The sequence below is a fragment of the Camelus bactrianus genome, chromosome 30, assembly GCF_048773025.1.
Source record: "Camelus bactrianus isolate YW-2024 breed Bactrian camel chromosome 30, ASM4877302v1, whole genome shotgun sequence".
NCBI classification, from domain to species: Eukaryota; Metazoa; Chordata; class Mammalia; order Artiodactyla; family Camelidae; genus Camelus; species Camelus bactrianus.
The window spans coordinates 11,198,068-11,217,161 of record NC_133568.1 but is presented as its reverse complement, the minus strand read 5'-3'; the positions used below and the strand labels follow the sequence as shown (position 1 = coordinate 11,217,161).

The window sequence follows — 19,094 nt, the reverse complement described above, 5'->3', positions numbered from 1 at the left end:
TCAGATAATTCAGGGTACACTTTCACTTTACATGTAAGAAACAGGCCTGGGGTGTGTAGGACAGGCCCTGGCCGGGAGCTTGTTAGCAGAGGGGAGCTGCCTTCAGGGCGGCCTGGCTCCCCAGCCGGTTCCCACAGGGCTCTGTCTTGCTGCCTCCTGCAGTCGGAGGCTCTACTCGCTGCTTATTCATGTGTGTGCCTGTGGTCTCTTTGGAAACAAGGTTCAGCACAGTGGGACATACACAGGACATATGTCAACACATATGTGTTGATACTAAGTGACATCAAGGTCTTATATTTTAAAAAGTAAATTCCTGTGAGCTTGTTTGGGATTTTCCTTCTCAGACCACCAGGTGGCACTCCCTCCCCAGCCTCTGCCCTCAGTGGTGTCAGAGGAGAGGGAGGGACTCATTCATCTGGAACAAAAGATGGGTCTGGAGCTGGATGGCTGGTTTTTAATTTACTCATGTGCCTGATTTTGTGAGTACTGTGTGGCGACTGGGCTACACAGTTCTCTACTTTTATCTTTGTGCATAATGCCTGGCATGTTACAGGATTAAGGATTCTGTGAGTATCTCCCTCTGAGCTGGGATTAATGCTAATGTCCTTCCTGTATAGCTCAGCAACACACATGCGACCTCCTGGAGAGGGGATCTGCCTTCATGGGAGCTGTGGGAACACAGGGACCCTCAGAGGCCCAGCAGCCCGTCCTCAGGGTCTGTGGGGCCAGCCAATGTGAGTCAGGAACCGGCTTGAGACGAAGGCCAGGAGACCACCTGGGGTCTAGCCCGGGTGTCAGTGTCAGGTGGGAAATCACCTCGGTGTCTCTCCATGGGTGAAAGCGAGCTAGCTGGAGGAAAGGATCCCCCAAGCCCCTTCAGCAAGGATGCGCCCACCTCTGGGCCCCACCCACAAATGACCACAGCCGTGCCTGGATTTGGTCCCAGTGAACCGCCGTCTGGGTCAGTGTTGCTAGCTAGCTCAGTAGCCGCTAAAAAGCATGAGTTACATGTACGTGTTAATGTTGCAGAAAAACGTGTTACAGCTGGGTGTTAACAGCTCAGTTGTGACAGCAACCTGGATCCAGGCGAGAGACCAAGCAGCACTCAGAGAGTTGGAGAACTCAGATTTATTACACCAGCGGGCCCAGAGGAGTTAACACTCCAAGCTCTAGACCCCGTCTGTAGGTTTACACAGGCTTTTATAGGCTGCCAGTTTACAGTTTGCAACATCATACGCAAATAAGGTATAACAAAAGTTGACTAATTAGGAACAAGCTTTGTAGAAGTGGACCAATCAGGAGGGAGAGAACCAATCAGGAGTGAGCTCCATGCAAATGAAGTACTACAAATGGACCAATCAGGAGTGAAGGAAATAACCAATCAGGAGTGAGCTCAGGGACCCAATAGAACTTTACAGGTAAGTAAGCTGTTTCAGAGGCAAAAAATGAGATAGAGCCTCTGGGCCAGGGAACCAGATGGTGCTGGCAGAAATAGTGGCCCTGCCTGGGGGTCCTGCCAGTCTTTTTATGGGGCTGCCCACCTCATTAATACTTGAGAAGGGGAAAGCGCTAAGCTATCAGCTCCCCCTCAACACAGCCAGGCCTGTTGGAGTTTTAAGGATGCATAGAACACATGGGCCAGCCGAGTGCTAAGCATGGCAGGGGCAGGGGAGGGGGCGGCAAAGTCTACAAGCAAAGGCCGTACCTGGGGAGGCCAGGCCTGGGTGAGGGCTACGGACGTTAGAGGGGCTGGCGCCCTGACTAGGAGAGGTCCCAGGATAAACTGGTTGGAGGTATCCCCCCTCAACCCGACTGGAGGGACAGCAGCGTGACAGTAGAGAGCTACCAGGGAGCAGAGGCCGTGAAGTAGCCCCATAAGCGTCCTCACTGCTGTCTTGCCCTTGTACCCTCTTCAGACCCGACACTTGATGGTCAGGCATGCTGTGGGTGCAACCGGCTGTGCCCAAGAAGCAGCCCATGTGAGCCCCACAAGGGCTGGGGCCCTTCTCCATGAGGCCGAGCTTGGGGGCTGCAATGGGTAGCTACAGCCCAGCCTCACACACAACCTCACAGGGGCACCCACTGGCTGACTGTCACTAAAAATGCTCCTGGGGAGGAGTGTTTCCCCCCTGGAAAGGAGAGGGTTGCTGGTCCTGAGAGCAAGCAGGGTGGATGCAGCTCCTGCTTCGTGATTCCTGCCAGGAAAGCTGGGACCCAACCAGCAAGAGCAGAGGCCCCCTGGGAGCAGGGACGGAGGGGCCGAATCCTGGCGGGGACAGCAGGGCTCTGCCTGCCACCCACCACCCAATCCTGCTGGTCTTCAAGGGCCTCGAGTGTGTGCCCAGGGCTGGTACATGGCTGGGGAGCATGTGACGTGCACCTCATCTCCAGGAGCCACGTGGCTGGCATCAGGCACACATGGGGCCAATGGAGAGGACACAGAGCTCACCAGTGGAGGGCCTCTGGCCTCCTGCTTTCCCGGCTGAGTAAATAGGAGTAATGCACCCAAGTCCCAAGGTCGAGGGGAGAAAGTTCAGTTCTTGTCCTGCTGGCCAAAGTTATTAGCTGTTTCTTTGTGCAAGACTCTGCAGTTGAGATGAGTTAATACTTTAACACCCTAAGGAAGTGACAGGAAGGAGACATGCATTAAAAAGCGGGCAAAATGCATAGTCTCCTGCTTTCGTCCTCGCTGAGCCAGATGTCCCCAGAGATCCCGCGCCTGCACCCTGCCTGCTCTGTACAGCTGGTACCTCCCCTCCCTGCCCTGTCTGCATCTCTCTGATTCTCCCTTTCTTTTCTGGATTGCCCTAGTTGAGGGAAGGATGGAGACTGAGCGCGTGTTAATGCTTCTTTCTGGCCTGGTAGGGGTCAGTGAGCCCCACGGGAGAGCACAGAGCCTCACAGGACAGTGACTGGATGCTGGGAGACCTGGGGGAGGTGATGTTTGTTGGTGCCCAGATGCTGGTGACGGGAGGGGACAGAGGGGAGCTGGGTGTTCTGGAGCCTTCCCTTCTGCCTTTCTAAACCTCGGCTGCAATCACCTTACTTTCCCACCTCTCTGCTGCCCTGTCTCTCCCCTCCACACTGGATGCCCTGTTTTTCTGTCCTTTATTTCTAGCAAGACTGAGGATTGGGGATACTTGAATGAAGATGGAGAGCTCGGCCTGGCCTACCAAGGCCTAAAGCAAGTTGCCAGGTCAAACGCGTGCCTTTCTTCCTGTGTCTGCTTCGTCCTGCCTGCTCGTGTCTGTCCGTAATTGTTTTCCGGCCAGAGTGGGTGCAGGGGCACAGTCTCGGGGGTGCTGTGGGTAGTCCCTTGCATCGCCGTCTGTCACTCTCTGTCCAGGCTGTCTGGGTCAGGTCGGCGGAGGCTGCTTGTTGGGGGCCAGGTGATAGCACTTGATGGCTCAGTGGAACCTTAGAAGCCACCTGGTCGGCTCACCGGCTCTGCAGGGAAGGAGCAGACCGGGGGGTTAATACAGCAGCAGGCATACAGCTCTCTGGAACAAGGCGAACATAATTCTGGGGGTTGCTGTGTCTGTGCTGCTCCCATGCTACGTACTCACTCCGTCCTAACTGCAGGACCAGCCAAGAGCACCGGCTGCATTTGTGCTGCTGGCCACGGTCCAAGCACAGGCCTCCTCGCTGCCTGCCTCCAGCACGTGTGCTGCACCCTTGTCCCAGTGACAGCCTGGAGCGCACAGCAGCTGCCCAGCCCGGTGCCGAGTGGGCTGCAGCATTGTCACATGTGACCCTCCCCACACGCTCAAGGGGCGAAGACCCTGGAGCTTGAGAGGAAGGTCCAGAATGTGAACCTAGTTCCATTTGATACCAGAGCCTGAATCCATAGCCCTTTGGCCTTCAGCCCCGGGTGAGCAGTTTAGCAGAGAGATTAGACGTGCAGAGAATTAACACAACCTGATGGTCACGTTGCGTGTTTATTGGCAGCGTGTGGCTTCTCAGAGCTGTGGCATAGCTTTGAGCTTTAGAAAGCCCCAACCACAGATGGGGCGGCGGTCTTCAGGCTTGTTTCCCAGAAGAGGAAACAGGCTCGGCGAGGCGGCGTGAGTACAGTGCCAGCTGCCCGGGAGCCCAGCGCCTCACGCACCCTCTCCTGAGTGCTGCCCGCTGATGACAGAGCAGAGGTCTCATTACAGCAGGACAAGCCTCTCTTGGCCAAAGAAAGTTTAGGTCCACTGGTTCTCAGGGCAGCGTGTCTTTTGGCTCTGGGTTCAGATGTGCCCCACAGCCTGTGAACAGCGTGACCTTGGCTCCATTCTGTCACTGGTAGAATGTGAATCAGGGTCGGACCTGCCTCCTCGGGTCACTGTGAAGGAGATTAACACACGCGGGCCACTTGGCACACGCCTGCCGTGTAGTAGGCGCGGAGTATACATTAGCTGCTGCTTGTGTTTTAGTGGCTGTTTTTCAGTAAGATCAGACTCCGGTACCATCTAGAAGTTTTTTGGGGGAGGTGGGGAGGGAGGGATTGGATGTGGCTTAATACATAAGCAAATGAGTGCATTAATAAAACAAAGAAGGCATAGCCCTGTACATCAGGAGACTTGGCTTCCAGAACCATCTCTGCCACTGGCGGTGGCCTCACACCTCTCCCTGTTTGAGTTTTCTCCCTGCAGAGTGAGGTGGCTAGTCTGAGCTTGGGCAGGGATTCTCGGACCTTGCCCAGAACCCTGGGCTGTCACCCACCTCCAGTCTACACGGAGGACAAGATGTGAGCAGTAAATAGCACAAACCAGGAACTAATCCTTCGGGCAGAGTTCCACAGGCTCCTAGTCTCTCTCTCCATTTATGACTTACTCGTGATTACTTTTAGTGCGTTGCAGCCAAGACTGGGTGTTATCTAATATCCTGTGTCTTCTAAAAATGATGATCTGATTACCAAATCGTCTCCCACAATCCTCGCATTATTGCTTTGCTTTGGTAACGCTGCCTGTGGTTTGTGGGTGCAGCAGTGAGGCCTCCTTCATTTCTTCACTCTCTTGTGTAACTTGGCTGGGAAGCCCCCGGGAGCCAAGCGCTGCACCCAGAACTGCTATGGGTCACTTCCATCTGGGACTTGACAGTGTAGACAGTCCCCTCTCTCTTTCTCCCTCCTCTCTTGGGGTGATGTCACCTCCCACAGGGACAGCAGAACTAGCAGACCTGCCAAGACATGGCGCCACCGCGCCTCCCCCTCCAAAGGCCGGAACAGCTGGCTCCTGGGCGCCTCCGGGTTCCTACCTTTGCTGAGCTCTGGTCCCAGTCTTTACCTGCGCCCCAGGCAGAGGCTGGGGTGACCAAGTGAGGGGACATCAGATGAAAGTTTGCCCAAGTAGTTGAGTCCAAGAAGACAGCACCATGGTTATATCACTAGTTAACTTCCTGCAGCAGAGGCTGCTTACAAACCTTCCTTAATTCCTTGCCTCCGTGTCTCCCAGAGGGGCTTCCAAAACTCCTCCCCAGCCTTCTCCGCTTCTTGTCATGCCACCAGTTGATCTTAAACCTCCCCCCAGGTAATTTGTAATTGGTCTTAGTTTCTGTTCTGAATGGGGAAATTGTATACAGAAGGCCAGAGAGGAAGTGGGGGTAACAGTGGTAAGATAAAAAGAAAGGGGTTAATATTTTGCCTCTCTGACACTTGCAGGGAATCTACTGTAGGGAAAATATGCAAATGACACAGTGGGTTCAGTCTGCAGAGCTTTGTCTTAGCAGATTCTTGTGAGCTTTGGGCCAGATATGGCTGCTTTTATTGAAAAGATGCTGTAAGAAATTTCTTTCTGCTGGTATATTTTGGAGATCATCTCTCAATCCCAAATGAACAGGCAGCGCTTAAGAACAAAGAGCCAGGGAGGGAAGGTGGTCAGGAAAGGCCCGAGGCTGGGGGTGCCGGCTTTGGCCTTGATTTCCTGTCCTCAGAATGGACAGGCTAGCCCTCTCATCCACCCAGCCCTGTAGATCTGCTCCCCTCCATGTCCGTCCCGGTGGCTTCGTGCAGTTGCTGCTGCTGCTGCTGCTGCTGTGTCCTTGCTCGGCTGCTCCCCTGTCGTGTGTCTGTCTGTGGCCCCTACTTGGGGACACTGACTCGAGCCCCACGGTCACCCGCCCCCTCCCCCGGTGCAGGTTGCTGGAGGCCCAGCTGCAGGCGCAGAGCCGGGAGCATGAGGAGGAGGTGGAGGGGCTCAAGGCCCAGGTGGAGGCCCTGAGGGAGGAGATGGACAGGCAGCAGCAGACCTTCTGCCAGACGCTCCTGCTCTCCCCGGAGGCCCAGGTGGAGTTCGGCGTCCAGCAGGAGATCTCCCGGCTGACCAATGAGAACCTGGTGAGTGGTGTGCCCTGCGGAGCCCAGCTCTGGGAGGTCACTTTCTGGAAGAGAAGGGGACCAGGTATGGTCTTCCGCCAGCTGGACAAGGTTCATGTCTTTGGCCCTGTGGCAGGAACAGAGAACCCAGAAACCTCTGTCAGCAAAGGTTTGTGGAGCTATTTCATTTGTCTGTCAATGTACAGCCAACCTCCCCCAAACTCAGCAGCTTAGAAGAACCACCCCGTCATGCCGGTCAGGCCTCCTGGCAGCGCTCAGCAGGGGCGGCTTCTCTCTGCTCCGCTGGTATTGGCTGAGGCTACAGGATGCACGCCCGCCCAGTCCTGTGGCTGCGGCCTTGGCTCCCCTCTGTGTGGTCCTCTCTCTGCACACGTGTGCTCACCTTTAATTGGATCACCCTGAGCTGCTTTACGTGGCAGCTGACCTCCAAGATGTAGTCCTGGAACTGGCCCAGCGTCGCCTCTGCCACACTCTGCTGATCAAGACAGATGTGGCTGGCCAGGCTCTTCCTCTTGTTGGGAAGGGTAGTGGGAGGAACTGTTGGTGACCTGTTCTTGCGGACAGTCACCAAAGAAGCCCTGGCAGATGCCAGAGAAATGGAAGACAGTCTCTGTCCTCAGAGAGTTAACAGGAGAAACAAGACATGTAAAAAAAAAAAAAGACGGTGTTTCTAAAACCACACTTCTACATGGGATGAACAAGTGTTACAGAAAAGAATTGCAGGGGAGGCTTGAGCTGAGGCAGGAGGCATGAAAGGGAGGTCAGCCATGCAGATGGGCAGAGAGGAGGATGGAAAAAGGGAGCGAGGACAGGAGTGACCGTGGAGGATGAGATGACACAGGGGGCTGGTGGCCTCCTGGAGCTGAGTGTCCCCGTGGGGAGCAGAAGAAAGTACCCCAAGCCTGTCCAGAAGGTTCCTGCACAGCCGTCGCACAGAGGAGTGTGGCGCCCGGATGGCTGTTGCAGCAGTGCGGTCCTGACTCTGGTCTGGAGCAGCACCAGGTTCTGTGTTCACTGGGTTGTCCAAATCAGTCGCCTCTGAGCATCATTTCTTCACTTGCAAGAGTAAGAACCCCAGTTGAGGATTCCGTGCAGTTGGATGTGGAGAGGGCCACGTGAGCACAGGTAGAGGTGGGTGGCATGCAGTGAAGCCGCTGGGGCCGGGAGGCGGCTCAGGGAGCCACAGGGACATCCACACACTGTGGCACAGCTCGGGAAAGATGCCTGAGGATGAGCTGAGGGTGGGTAGAGCTGAGGCTTCACAGGAGACCTGATGAACCCAGAAGAATCCCGGCTAAGGTTTCTCGAGGTGCCTGGGTCTTTTCCACTCACTGACTCCAGCTGCAGGTATGACGGTCGGTCTCTGGTCTGGGTTTGACTCTGCTGCACCTCCTGTCATTTGAGCTGAATTTTTAGATACCTCTCAATTTGAGAACTTAAATTTCTTTTCTTTTTTTATTAAGATAAATGAAGTCCTTGATGATGTTAATAACTAGGTTTGCAGTTTGCAGTGGGAACAAACTTTCATCCGTAGGCCAAGCTTAAAAATTGCCACCCAGATGTCTTCTGAGGTCCCACAGTGGCATGTTGCTTCTGTCTTCTGTATCACTCCTGGTCACAGAGTCTGTAACGGTGATGGAGCGCCCTGCTTCCCCAGCCACAGAGGCCCACTGCCCAGCTGGAACAGCATGACATTAGTACTGTTCCAGGTCCCAGTGGCGATGGTTGCTAGGGATCAGGTAGCCACTAGGGGCCCCAGCCAGGGCCGGTTTTACTTCTGGGCCTCGGGGAGCCTCCCTGGCCTGCGGGCTCTTCCAGCTGACACCTCCCCGCTGCACTCTCGTGCCTTCACCTGCCCTTCCTTCCCAGGGCACCGCCCACCCACCTGGGGATGCCCAGGCTGAGTCTCCTGGGGGTTGTCATGGCAACCGAGGAGCCTTGGCCTTGAGAGCTGTGTGTTTGGCAGAGCACCAGGCAGCCCGAGCCGGGAGAAGTCTGCCGTCCTGACCGGGAGAGGGCTCTGACCCATCTCCTGCTTTGTGGGTCCAGACTGGGGAGCAGCGAGCTGTGGGGGGCCGGCCGCCTCGATGGCTGCCCGGATTCTAGCTCCTGCCCTCCAGGACAGGATTAGATCTGTTCTCACACTGCTTCCTTGTGCTTTTAGGACCTTAAAGAACTAGTTGAAAAGCTGGAAAAGAATGAGAGGAAGCTGAAAAAACAACTGAAGATTTACATGAAGAAAGTCCAGGACCTAGAAGGTAGGTGGTGAGTTGGTGTGTGTGAGGCCCAGGTGTGCTCAGCCTCGCCCCTGGGAGGGGACCCCCTGCCCCCCACCCCCGACCCTTCCCCGACCTCCTGCCGCCCCTGCCCAGTGCAGTCACGTGACAGAGTCACACAGACCCCAGGAGCCCGAACAGTCTCCGTCTGCTGGAATCTGGACTACGGTCACCTGAACTCAGTGGGTGTCTGGGTGCTGACTGAGCTCTGCAGGGGCAGCCAAGACGGTGGCCCTGTGGTCTTGCCCTCAAAGGGCTTAAAACTAGAAGACAAAACTTTCCTGAATGAGAGGATGCTCTGTAACACAAAGCCCCAAACCACAGGGCCTCGCTCCATCCTGTGGGAGTCAGGAAGGAGAGAGGTCAGTTCTGGGATTAAACTTCCCAATTGGAATCTGGCCCAGAGAAGTCAGGCAGAGATTTAAATCACTCTCCCAGGAACAGCTAGAATGATCTCTTCCTCCGACTCCCTGCTGCAGAGCTGATCATGTCACTCCCCACCCCTCTTTGCACATCGCCGGGAACCCTCTCTTGGTCCCCTCACGACCGTGATGCCCCCAACCCTTCCACCTCAGCTCAGAAGCTGTGTCCGCAGGGCTCAAGTTCCTTCATTCACTGTCCTAACACCACACGCCTACCAGTCACAGTTCCCATCACAGTTATCGTGTATTTGTTTAATCACCTGCTTGTGTCCCCCTGCTGCTCTAGACAAGGCTCTGGGAGGGCAGAGCTGTGTCCTGTTCAGCCTTGGGCCATGCTCTCCATATCCCACATGCCCCTCTCCTCTTTGGGATCCTCTTTTCTGTTCCTAGAGTTCTCATTCTCCTGGTCACTCAGGCTTTTTCTTCTCCCCTCTCCCTATCCCTTGCCTCCCTCCTTCCCCCCCAACCCCATCCCCTTCCTCCCTCTCTCCTAACCTCTTCTCCCTTCCCTCTTCCCACACACCCCCCTTCCCTTCCTTACAGCTGGGTGGGGAAAAGCAGCTGCCCAGGAGCATGGCTGTACAGCCATCTGTCCTTACCTCATATCCTTCCCGAGTTTCCTCTGGTCCAAACTTGCCTGTTACCATTTGGGTGTTTCCCCAGCTCCAGTCTGGAGTGGACCCTAGTGCCTGCCGCTAAGCTCCTCTTGTCACACTTGGAGTATGGCCCAGGCTGCAGGGACAGACCGTGTAAAGAGTGTGGGAGCCCAGAGAACCCCCGATCCCTGGGTCCCCAGACCAGGCGCAAACCCCACCCACCTGAGATGACCTGGCCCCAGGGCCTGAGCCTGCAGGTTTCAGTTCATGCTGCGTCTGTCATTCCTGCTCAGCTGCCCAGGCATTGGCCCAGAGTGAGAAGAAGCGCCACGAGCTCAACAGGCAGGTCACCGTGCAGCGGAAGGAGAAGGACTTCCAGGGCATGCTGGAGTACCACAAGGAGGACGAGGCCCTGCTCGTGCGGAATCTGGTGACAGGTCGGGGCCCCCATGCACCTCACTCCCACCTCCTGCACAGCCCCATCCCTCCCTCCCCCCCATACAGCCCCTGCCTCCTCTCAGCCACCACCTGGAGCTGCGTCCCAGTTCTGACAGGCACCCAGGGGGTGCTGACACTGTGGTCAGTTTGGGGGCTGCCCCCAGGGTTCAGCATGCAGGGCTCTTGGGAGCTGCTTTCCTCTCAGCCCCGGGCCTGGTTTGCCAATGGTACGAGCTCCAACCCCTCGATCCCTCGGGTCTCACACCCCATCTCGCTTTAGCAAGCCCACCCTCTTGCTCTGTGCGCAGCCCAGTGCAGCAGCCACCTGCAGAGCTGGAGGAAAAGTCCTGGTGGTCTGGGCCTCTGGCCCCTGAGCCGTTAGCTCCATTCCCTGTGCCTCAGGTCTCCTGTCTGTAAAATGGGACGAGGATACCGCCCCGCCCACCCCACACAGGAAACGGTGCTGTGTTAAAGCCGCACCACCCTCCTCAAATGTGAGGAATGTGAAGAGGTGGTAGCTTTTGCAGGGTAAAGCTCAAATAAGAGGTAGATGTTATGTTAGAGAGATTTAAGTTTGCTGAGGTCCCACTCTGCTGAGTTTTGTGCCGAGGGCCACAGGAAGAATGGAGTGTGACTTCAGCCTCACAAAGGTTTTGCTTCAGCTCTCTGTTTCGGGTATTTTCAGTAGTTGAGTATTTTGCTCTTTTTGTAAAAGTAGATTTCCCCCACAATTGTCTGGCAACGAAATGCAGTGTAAGTTCATCTCAAATATCCTTAAACAAGATGCATCTTATTCAAATGCTGCTAGGAATGAAGCTTTAATCTCTGATGAATGAAACTCAAAGTTCACAGCATCAGAGTGAAAGGGAAGAATAGGGAGTGGAGACTGCTCCCGCCAGCAGGCAGGCAGCTCTTTCCCACGGTCATCGCTCAGGCGGCCCCAGGCAAGCTCACCTGCTAAGCTGCCTGCACACGGCCCCTCTGCACGAACGCTGGGACTTCACTGCATGGCTTAGGTGCCCAGCTACAAATCTAACTCTTGCTGTTTGTTGCTCTTAGACCTGAAGCCGCAGACACTGGCGGGCACGGTGCCCTGCCTCCCTGCCTACATCCTCTACATGTGCATCAGGTATGCGGACTACGTGAACGACGACCTCAAGGTGCACTCCCTGCTGACCTCCACCATCAACGGCATTAAGAGAGTCCTCAAGGTCAGTGTCCAGGCTGAAGGTGGTGGTTTGCGGGGGCACTGAGTGAAGCCAGCAGCCCACCGTTGCTTCTCTCTGTCTGGGTTTTGCAGTAGCAAGTTCTCCAAAATCTCCAGCTCTGAAGGTAAATGATTCAAGTGCAGAAGCAGCTCGCCTGTGTAACAGGGGTGCCTGGGCATTTTCTCAAGAAGGATGCTTGGGCTCAGAGCAGGAAGCCTACAAATCCCGTGTAGCCCTCGAGCCGCTCCCTGCTAAACCTCCAGGGAACACTGGCATTTTCAGAGGACTTGACCAGAGATGCTAGGAAGACATCCTGCCTCAGCTGAGGGCAGGTTGACCCCATCCTGGAGTGAGGTTCAGGGATACAGCTTGAACACAGGCTCTCTTCAGACCTTTCCAAGGGGCTGGGTGCCTGCTGCCCGGGGTGGGGGCACAGGGAGGGTGCTGACAGTCACCAGCTTCCGACGTGAGACACTAGGCTGGGCCAGGGCTGCTTGCGGGGCTCTGATGGGGTTCAGGAGCACCACCTGAAGGCCCAAGGCTCTTCACGGATGTGCTGGTAGCCCTTGCAGTCACAGGCTGCCTGCAGGGAGCTGAGGCCCAGCCGCACAGAGGGTGGGGTCACATGGTGGGAAGTAAGATTTCCAAGGGACATTAGTCCTCAGTGAGAGAAAGACTGACAGCTCCCAGCAGGCCCGAGCCCTTTGTCCCCAGTTCTCAGACGCTGCCACTCAGGGTGCAAGCCGTCCTCAGAAGCATGGAGTCCCGCCCAGCTCTGAGCCCCGCTGCCTGACCCGTCCCCTTCTGTGAGGGCCTGCGCCAGCCCGCACATCCCAGCTCCATGCCAGGCCTTCTCTGCCATGGGCTCCGTGGTCACTTTTATCCACTCCTGGCCCTAAACGTACATCATCGCCTGCTCACGACCCTCAGGGCTGCGTCTCCTGCCCTGACCTCTTTTGTGAGCTCCAGGGGGGTTCATGCCAGTCTAGGTGGTGTCGCTTCCTGGGGTCCCCAGGCTGAATTAGCACACTCAGCCCCCGCTGGTCACTTTCTGTTCAGCTTCCTTGTTTTATTGTCACCGTAGCTCACCCCTCTGCCTGACATTTACGTCATGACCACACTGACCTGACGGAACGTGCTCCACAAAGCCATGGTCCTGGTTCACGAGCTGCAGTGTTGCTATTAAGGTTGTTGATCAACCTTTTTCATTTAGTTACAGTTTGTTGCCATTTTCCAGAGTTCAAATCATTGCACACCTGGCCTCTATAGATAAATGGGATACCAGAATATTTCACTGGCATGCTCTCTGCCACTCCTTCTGTCTGAGCACTGATAGCTGAGAACCTGCCCAGCCAGGTCACAGTAGAGCCCAGGGCTCTGTGTCACTTGCTGTTGTAGCCATAAAGAACTTGTCCTCCGTGTGCATGCCTCTGATCAGGGGACTGGGACGAGGTCGTGTACCATCCCCAGCAGTGGAGAAGCAGTGAGTCTCATCTCTGCTCGTGACTGGCGAGGGCCCGCCTGTCACTGGGTCTGCTTGGGGACTGCTGGGTGAGAGGAGGAAATGTGGACACGAAAGTAACAGGTAAGCATTTAACCAGATGGGAACCGCTGACTCAAAACCAGGAATGTCTTTTCTTGCACAGAAGCATAATGATGACTTTGAGATGACGTCCTTCTGGTTATCCAACACCTGCCGCCTCCTGCATTGCCTGAAGCAGTACAGTGGGGATGAGGTGAGCCCCTGAAGTGCCCCGTGTCCTCAGCGCTTAGGTCCTCATTCCCTTGTGCCCAGCAACACGTGTTCCACCTCGGAGCACCTAGGATCTCAGGTTAGAACGGGGGCAGAGGTGTCAGTCACGGAAGGCATCTCGGTTTTGTCCATACATCATTCTGAGGTGATATGCGTCCCGAGGAGAGGGTGTGAGGTCTTTGGAACACCCTCTCTGACCTCAGGCTCCAGGCACCTGCTAGCTAGAAGCAGGGGAAAGGCGGGCCTCCGTGACCCCGAGGGCCCCGGAAAGCATCTAAATGAAGTAAGTAGATTTGTGGGTAAATGAGTTTACAAAAACCATCCATTGTCTGAGAGCCCCTGTGACCTTAATTTTCTGAAGCAGCTCTAGAAGAGCCCCATTTCTGCGAATGCTGACAGGACGCACCATTGTCTTCTAAGCCAGCCAGCTAGCTTGTCCGTTTTCAGGCAGACGGAGGTGGCCCAAGAAAAGAGGCACAGGGTGATCGAACTATGTCTGTGCAAACCGACCCTGACATCCAGCTTCATGCTTCCCACTAAGTTCGATTCCTTGGCCTGAGGCCCATCACTCCATGTTCCACCGTGGACCTCTAGGGTCCTGCTTTATCTAGAGCTCACTGTTCCCACTGTTGGTTCTTGAAAGAGCTCTTCCCATGCTCTGCATTCAGCCCAATGACCTAGTAACATATGGCCTCTTTCCACCCTAGTCTCTCCAGGGAAAATTCCAGCCCGGCCCAGACACTGCCCACACTCCCAGTTCCCTGCAGGCCTCCTCGGCTTTCCCTTCTCTCACTCTCCACCCTTCCCAAGGCCAGCACGTGGTGTAAATCACTATAGCGCAATGATTTTGAAAGCTTCATTCCATCTTCGGTGCCAGAACAAGTTGTTAACAGACTCTTCTCCCTGGGATGATAAAAGCACACACCGTGCCGGTCGTCTTGCCGCCCTGGGAGTGGGCCTTGACTCCCTGTCTCCCCTTAGAAACAGAACTTCGTTTGACACCCGCTTTTATTATGAAAGGGGATGGGTTAAAAGTTAAAGAAGGGGCTTTTACTGTATTAATGGGAGACGTGGCCTTCCTTTCGAACCAGATATCCTCTATCACGTAACCCCAGTATCACATACAAGCTTTTACTTCGAGCACAGAGCTGCATTTAAGGTTGTCTCATGGAGGGTCATCACGTGGCCCAATGCTGTATGCATCCTACACAGAACGCAACATAGGGCTGGGGAGGACCAAGAGTTCCATTACGTTAGGCTGTTGTTCCACGTGCTTATAGTCCTGGGACAAGACTTGAACTACGGTGTAACCGGATCTTTGTAGACTAACATTTATCTCAGTAATCCCCTCTTCTGCCTGCTTTTGTTTTCATTAAAACTTGCTTTGTGATTTGACCTAGGACGAGAGGCTCTGCTGGGGGTAGGCACCCTTTTGAAAACACTGGCCTTTCAGCTACTCTTTGTTCCCCTTGGCCTGAGAGCTAAGCAGACACAATGCTATAGCTGTGGAGTCGTTTCCGTTCATCCATTAATTCTGATACCCAAGGGATAAATCCATCTAAAATTTCTCATTTTAAAAACATACAATCTGACCGTGGTACTCCTGTAGGGATTGTGTAATGTAACATTTTAGGCGAACCTAGTATATTGGGAAGAGAAGTGGGCAAAGGCTCAGAAAGCATGGTAGATCCCTCTTTCCAGGGACCTGCTGCCTTAGGAAAACTTCAGAGATTTGGACTAAATGGTTTAGGCCTCTTTAATTACGCAGTTTCAACTTTTCTATCATGCTGAGTTTTTACACCGTCTAAAATTGAAGAGCCATCATGGAGACCTCAGAGAACCTGACAGGGTCTTGTAGAACATCATATGAGTAGACAGAGCCTGATAGAGCCCCCCAAATCCCCACAGACAGGGTATTGCCAAAGCGACCGGAGGCCCAGAAGTCCTGCTGGGCCCGGCAGACCACGGAACCTCAGTAAAGCACGCCTCTCCCTCCGCAGGGCTTCATGACTCAGAATACCGTAAAGCAGAATGAACACTGTCTTAAGAACTTTGACCTCACTGAGTACCGACAGGTGCTGAGCGACCTTTCCATTCAGATCTACCAGCAGCTCATTAAAATCGCCGAGGGCCTGTTGCAGCCTATGATAGGTAAGCTGCACAGGAGATAGCCCGCTCTCGTCCTGGGGTCTGAAGTGGAGGTAAGCACTGCCTGCTCGAGGGGGAATGGGTATTTTAGGTGTGGCCAGCAGAAAGCCAGTGCCTTCCTGGTGAAGGCAGCTGAGGCGGCGTGTGCCATCTGCTCAGAAAGAGCTACAAAATTTTCAACACCGTCCCATCAAAGTATGCGATGCTCAGGTAGTGAGAGTCTAGATCACTTTTCCCTTATCTCTTTTTGTAATATATTGTATTTTTCCCCAAAACTAATTTCCATAGGTAATAAATATAAATTTAAAAGGCATAAGTGCACACACAGTGAAAAAATATAATCCTCTTGCCCATATATACTGCTTTCCCTTTTTTCATGAATAAAGTATGTTCATCTAAAAGAACACAGTAGTAAGCACTCATGCAATAAATATTGAACATTCTATCCAAAGCAGTAGTACACTTGGGCAGCTGACATGAAATCAGAACTGAAAAATTAAGAGCAGTTATTCTTTAAGTTAAAAGAAAAATGACACGTGTATGCATCACTCACTGTGCTCCTTAAAGGCAGGGAGGAAATGGTCTCCTGGACCTGTGGGTAAAGCCTTCCCCAGGTTCTTGCAACACAAGTAGGTTGTAAGTGAATTCCAAGTAGGACAGAGTCCTATGTGCCATCCAGAAATACATCCCTTGGGATAAGATTCATTCCGAATCCTCCTTCCTGGCTGAGCCTCGACTCAGAATAAGGTGATGGTTAACAGCATCAATTCTGGAATCAGACAGACCTGAGTTTAAATTTGGCCCTGCCAGTTCCTAGCATGCCTCAGTTGCCTCATTAGTAAATGGGTTGTTAGACAATTAAAAGGAATATTGAAATATTAAGTGCTTGGCATACAGTTGAACTTTGTGCAATAAGTATGACAGACCAGCTAACCTAAGATTTACGTGGTCAGGGGTCACGTAGAAGAGCTGTTTGAACAACTGTAGGATGATCTCAGGATCCAGGCCCAGGTCAGTGGCTGGGCCAAAACCACACCCAAGTTGCTCAATTCTCAGATTTTGGACTCTCAGCACTGAAGCCAATACAGATTTGAATTGCTGCATGCCTTTCCCTATGGCCCATCACCAATAAATTTAAGTGAAAATTTGGTTCACAGATTTGGTCCAAGTCTTCTATATGGAAATCTTATTCCATGTAGAGGTCAACACATTAGGAACTTACGGAATTTGGCATAGAATTTCTAAACATGTTGACATTGTACAATTCTATGGGGGATCAAAGGCAAAGCCCCAGGTACTATGTGACCTGAGTGACCAAAGTCGTCTTCTTTGGGAACATGCAGCTTCTCTAATCATGCTTTTCTTGTAGTTTCTGCCATGTTGGAGAATGAGAGCATTCAGGGTCTGTCTGGTGTGAAGCCGACGGGCTACCGGAAGCGCTCCTCCAGCATGGTGGATGGAGAGAACTCGTACTCCCTGGATGCCGTCATACGCCAGATGAATTCCTTTCACACAGTCATGTGCGACCAGGGCCTGGACCCCGAGATCATCCTGCAGGTGTTCAAGCAGCTCTTCTACATGATCAACGCGATGACTCTCAACAACCTGCTCCTGCGGAAGGACATCTGCTCTTGGAGCACAGGCATGCAGCTCAGGTAGGAGAGGCGCCTCGCCCTGGCCCCGAGGATGGAGGGGCCGTACACACCAGCTCCAGCCGGCACGAGCTGCCTGTCTCCGAAAACAAAGTCTAAATCCAGCTGATGGTCCTTGTCATCACCAGTGTGTGACTCAAGCCCGTCACCTTTTTGTTGGTGAAATTTATCACACACTGAGATGGTGATGTGGTAAACAAATTAATTCAAAGCTTAAACACATTTACATGCCCTAAGATAAAGATTGGAAAGACAAATGAGTTAAGAGGCATGAAGGCTCACATAAAAGTACAAATATGTTTGTGAATGTTAAGTGTAAGTTGTTTTAAATTCAATGTAGTTAATATAGACCTTTGAAGTACTTCACCTTGGTATGATTTGAAGCCCCCATTCATTCCACGGAAAGTTACTGAGTGCCAGGCACTTTTCACGCTTTTGCCCAGGTGAGATAATTAAGATGAGGAGGATGGTAACACTTCAGAAGAAACCCAAGAGGTGCGCTCATCCCAGCGAGGTAAGGGGACCAGGTTAACACAGCTCGCTCTTACTCTGCCTAAGGTACAACATAAGTCAGCTGGAGGAGTGGCTTCGGGGAAGAAACCTGCACCAGAGCGGAGCTGTTGAAACCATGGAACCTCTGATCCAAGCAGCTCAGCTCCTGCAGCTAAAGAAGAAAAGCCCCGAGGACGCCGAGGCCATCTGCTCCCTGTGCTCCTCCCTCAGCACCCAGCAGGTACAGGCACTGTCAGCCAAGAGACTCAGAGCAAACCCAGCTTCCTGTTCAAGCCCCTTCTCGCCGGTGGTGGTTTTTTAGTGTTGCACTCCCGGCCTTTTACAGCCCCAGGGACACAGTTCTGAAGTTTCAGCTGATGCAATGTTCCTAGATGAGCCCAGGACCACTTTGGTGTGTGAAACAAGATGCTGCCATTTTCCAGTAACTCTCTGGTCTCTCTCGTTCACTTAGAAAGATAAGGCAGTCAACCCACAAAACATCAAGCTTAGCTACCAACTTTTTTAAGCCCCTATGATGAAGTCTGGAATATCGCTCACCTAGAAATTAACTTTTCTTTCAGAAACTGGCAGCATCCGGCTTTTGGCATTTTCTTTACAACCATGATTCCATTATAGTTACGTTTTACATTATTTTATATAAAGTCAGTGAGAACCTAGAAGCATTTAAATGCTCCTTTCCTCCCCCACCCCACTGTATTTATATTAGGACTCAGTTGTAGAGATATTCAGTCTATAAAAAAAGATAAACCCCATCCACACCCAGGCAACCTCACCCTCCATCACAAATGTGCCTCTTCAGAAATGGGCCCACCACCAGGAAATCACTTACCAGATTAAATCATGCACTTTCTCCCTGCTCGGCACCTAAAGAACAAAATCCCAAATCAGTAAAGTAAACATACGTTTTCCTACCTCCCCGCTAACTACTAAACAAACTCTTAAGAAAACCACTTCCGTCTATAAGTGCACTGGAAGTTTTCAGACCTTTTCCCCTTTTAAACTTATCTTGCTTTCATAACTTTGCTTCTAGCCTGCAACTGGCATTGCTCTGCATCTGGGCAGGCTACTTCCACCAGACAGTTGGTAGGCAGACAAAGGATTATCTTCTGTTCAGATAGGAAAAACCCTTCGTAAGTGATTGGGGTGGTGGGGGGAGGCACAAAGGTGTTGTTAAGACCTCTGTTATATAAGGTAAGATACCCAGTACGTTTTTAATGAACCCTTTAAATTACTTACAGATAAGAGGCTGAGGCTTTCAGGCACCAGTTTCGTAAAATCCTCATTACTTTATAAGCCATGGAGCAGAGGGGGAGAGATGGGTGGATATGTAGGAGACAGGAAGGAGGTAAGATGTGGAGCTGGCTGGCACTCTCTAGAGTCATAAAAGCCCCACCCCTGGGCTCTCTGTGTGCCTGGAGCCTACTGACACCTTAACCTCCACTCCCCACTGCAGGACCCTTGGCCTACCTGCATCTCTGCAAGGTAGAAACATCTTCTCTGGATGTGTGTTTACCCTAACAAAGCTAAGCCGCCCCAAGAAATAGCCCAGCTCACAGTGCCCTAGGCGGACAGCCCTCATGTCCTGCTATTATCAAAGTCATAAATCCTATTATTCAGTTATCCCTGACAGACCTTATAGCCAGTCAGGTACCTGTGCAAGAACTGATCGTGCAGCCCCCTACTCCTTGTGTTCACAGCCCCCTCTCCCCAATAAAAGACCCTGCATGCCCATCCTCAGGGCTCACATAGGCACCCCTCATCTGTGTGGC

The 19,094-nt window shown here is 52.9% G+C and overlaps 1 protein-coding gene and 2 long non-coding RNA genes across 7 annotated transcripts in view; 1 reads left to right on the top strand and 2 right to left on the bottom strand.

Moving 5' to 3' along the window:
• The window catches only part of MYO5B (myosin VB), a 294,119-nt gene that overhangs the window by 270,342 nt on the left and 4,683 nt on the right, over nucleotides 1–19,094 (top strand). For 3 of the 4 annotated variants that reach the window (XM_074355274.1, XM_074355273.1, XM_074355276.1), the window contains 9 exons: nucleotides 3,119–3,196; nucleotides 6,121–6,319; nucleotides 8,484–8,577; nucleotides 9,907–10,050; nucleotides 11,111–11,262; nucleotides 12,906–12,995; nucleotides 15,013–15,163; nucleotides 16,530–16,815; nucleotides 17,371–17,545. In XM_074355274.1, coding sequence (XP_074211375.1) covers nucleotides 3,119–3,196; nucleotides 6,121–6,319; nucleotides 8,484–8,577; nucleotides 9,907–10,050; nucleotides 11,111–11,262; nucleotides 12,906–12,995; nucleotides 15,013–15,163; nucleotides 16,530–16,815; nucleotides 17,371–17,545 — 1,369 coding nt within the window. The remainder of the gene's footprint in view (nucleotides 1–3,118; nucleotides 3,197–6,120; nucleotides 6,320–8,483; nucleotides 8,578–9,906; nucleotides 10,051–11,110; nucleotides 11,263–12,905; nucleotides 12,996–15,012; nucleotides 15,164–16,529; nucleotides 16,816–17,370; nucleotides 17,546–19,094) is intronic. The other variant, XM_074355275.1, reaches the window with a different exon arrangement.
• On the bottom strand, nucleotides 1,114–9,975 carry LOC141575626 (uncharacterized). Of its 2 annotated transcripts, XR_012503300.1 has the most exons (3): nucleotides 9,836–9,975; nucleotides 3,210–9,749; nucleotides 1,114–2,617 (listed from the first exon to the last, which is right to left on the bottom strand). It is a non-coding gene; the product is annotated as an uncharacterized LOC141575626 (long non-coding RNA). The 2 variants fall into 2 exon arrangements; XR_012503299.1 differs by having other exon boundaries at nucleotides 1,114–9,749.
• The window catches only part of LOC123618653 (uncharacterized), a 129,958-nt gene continuing 128,402 nt past the window's right edge, over nucleotides 17,539–19,094 (bottom strand). Inside the window, exon 3 of the long non-coding RNA XR_012503301.1 lies at nucleotides 17,539–18,189. This is a non-coding gene — a long non-coding RNA (uncharacterized LOC123618653). The remainder of the gene's footprint in view (nucleotides 18,190–19,094) is intronic.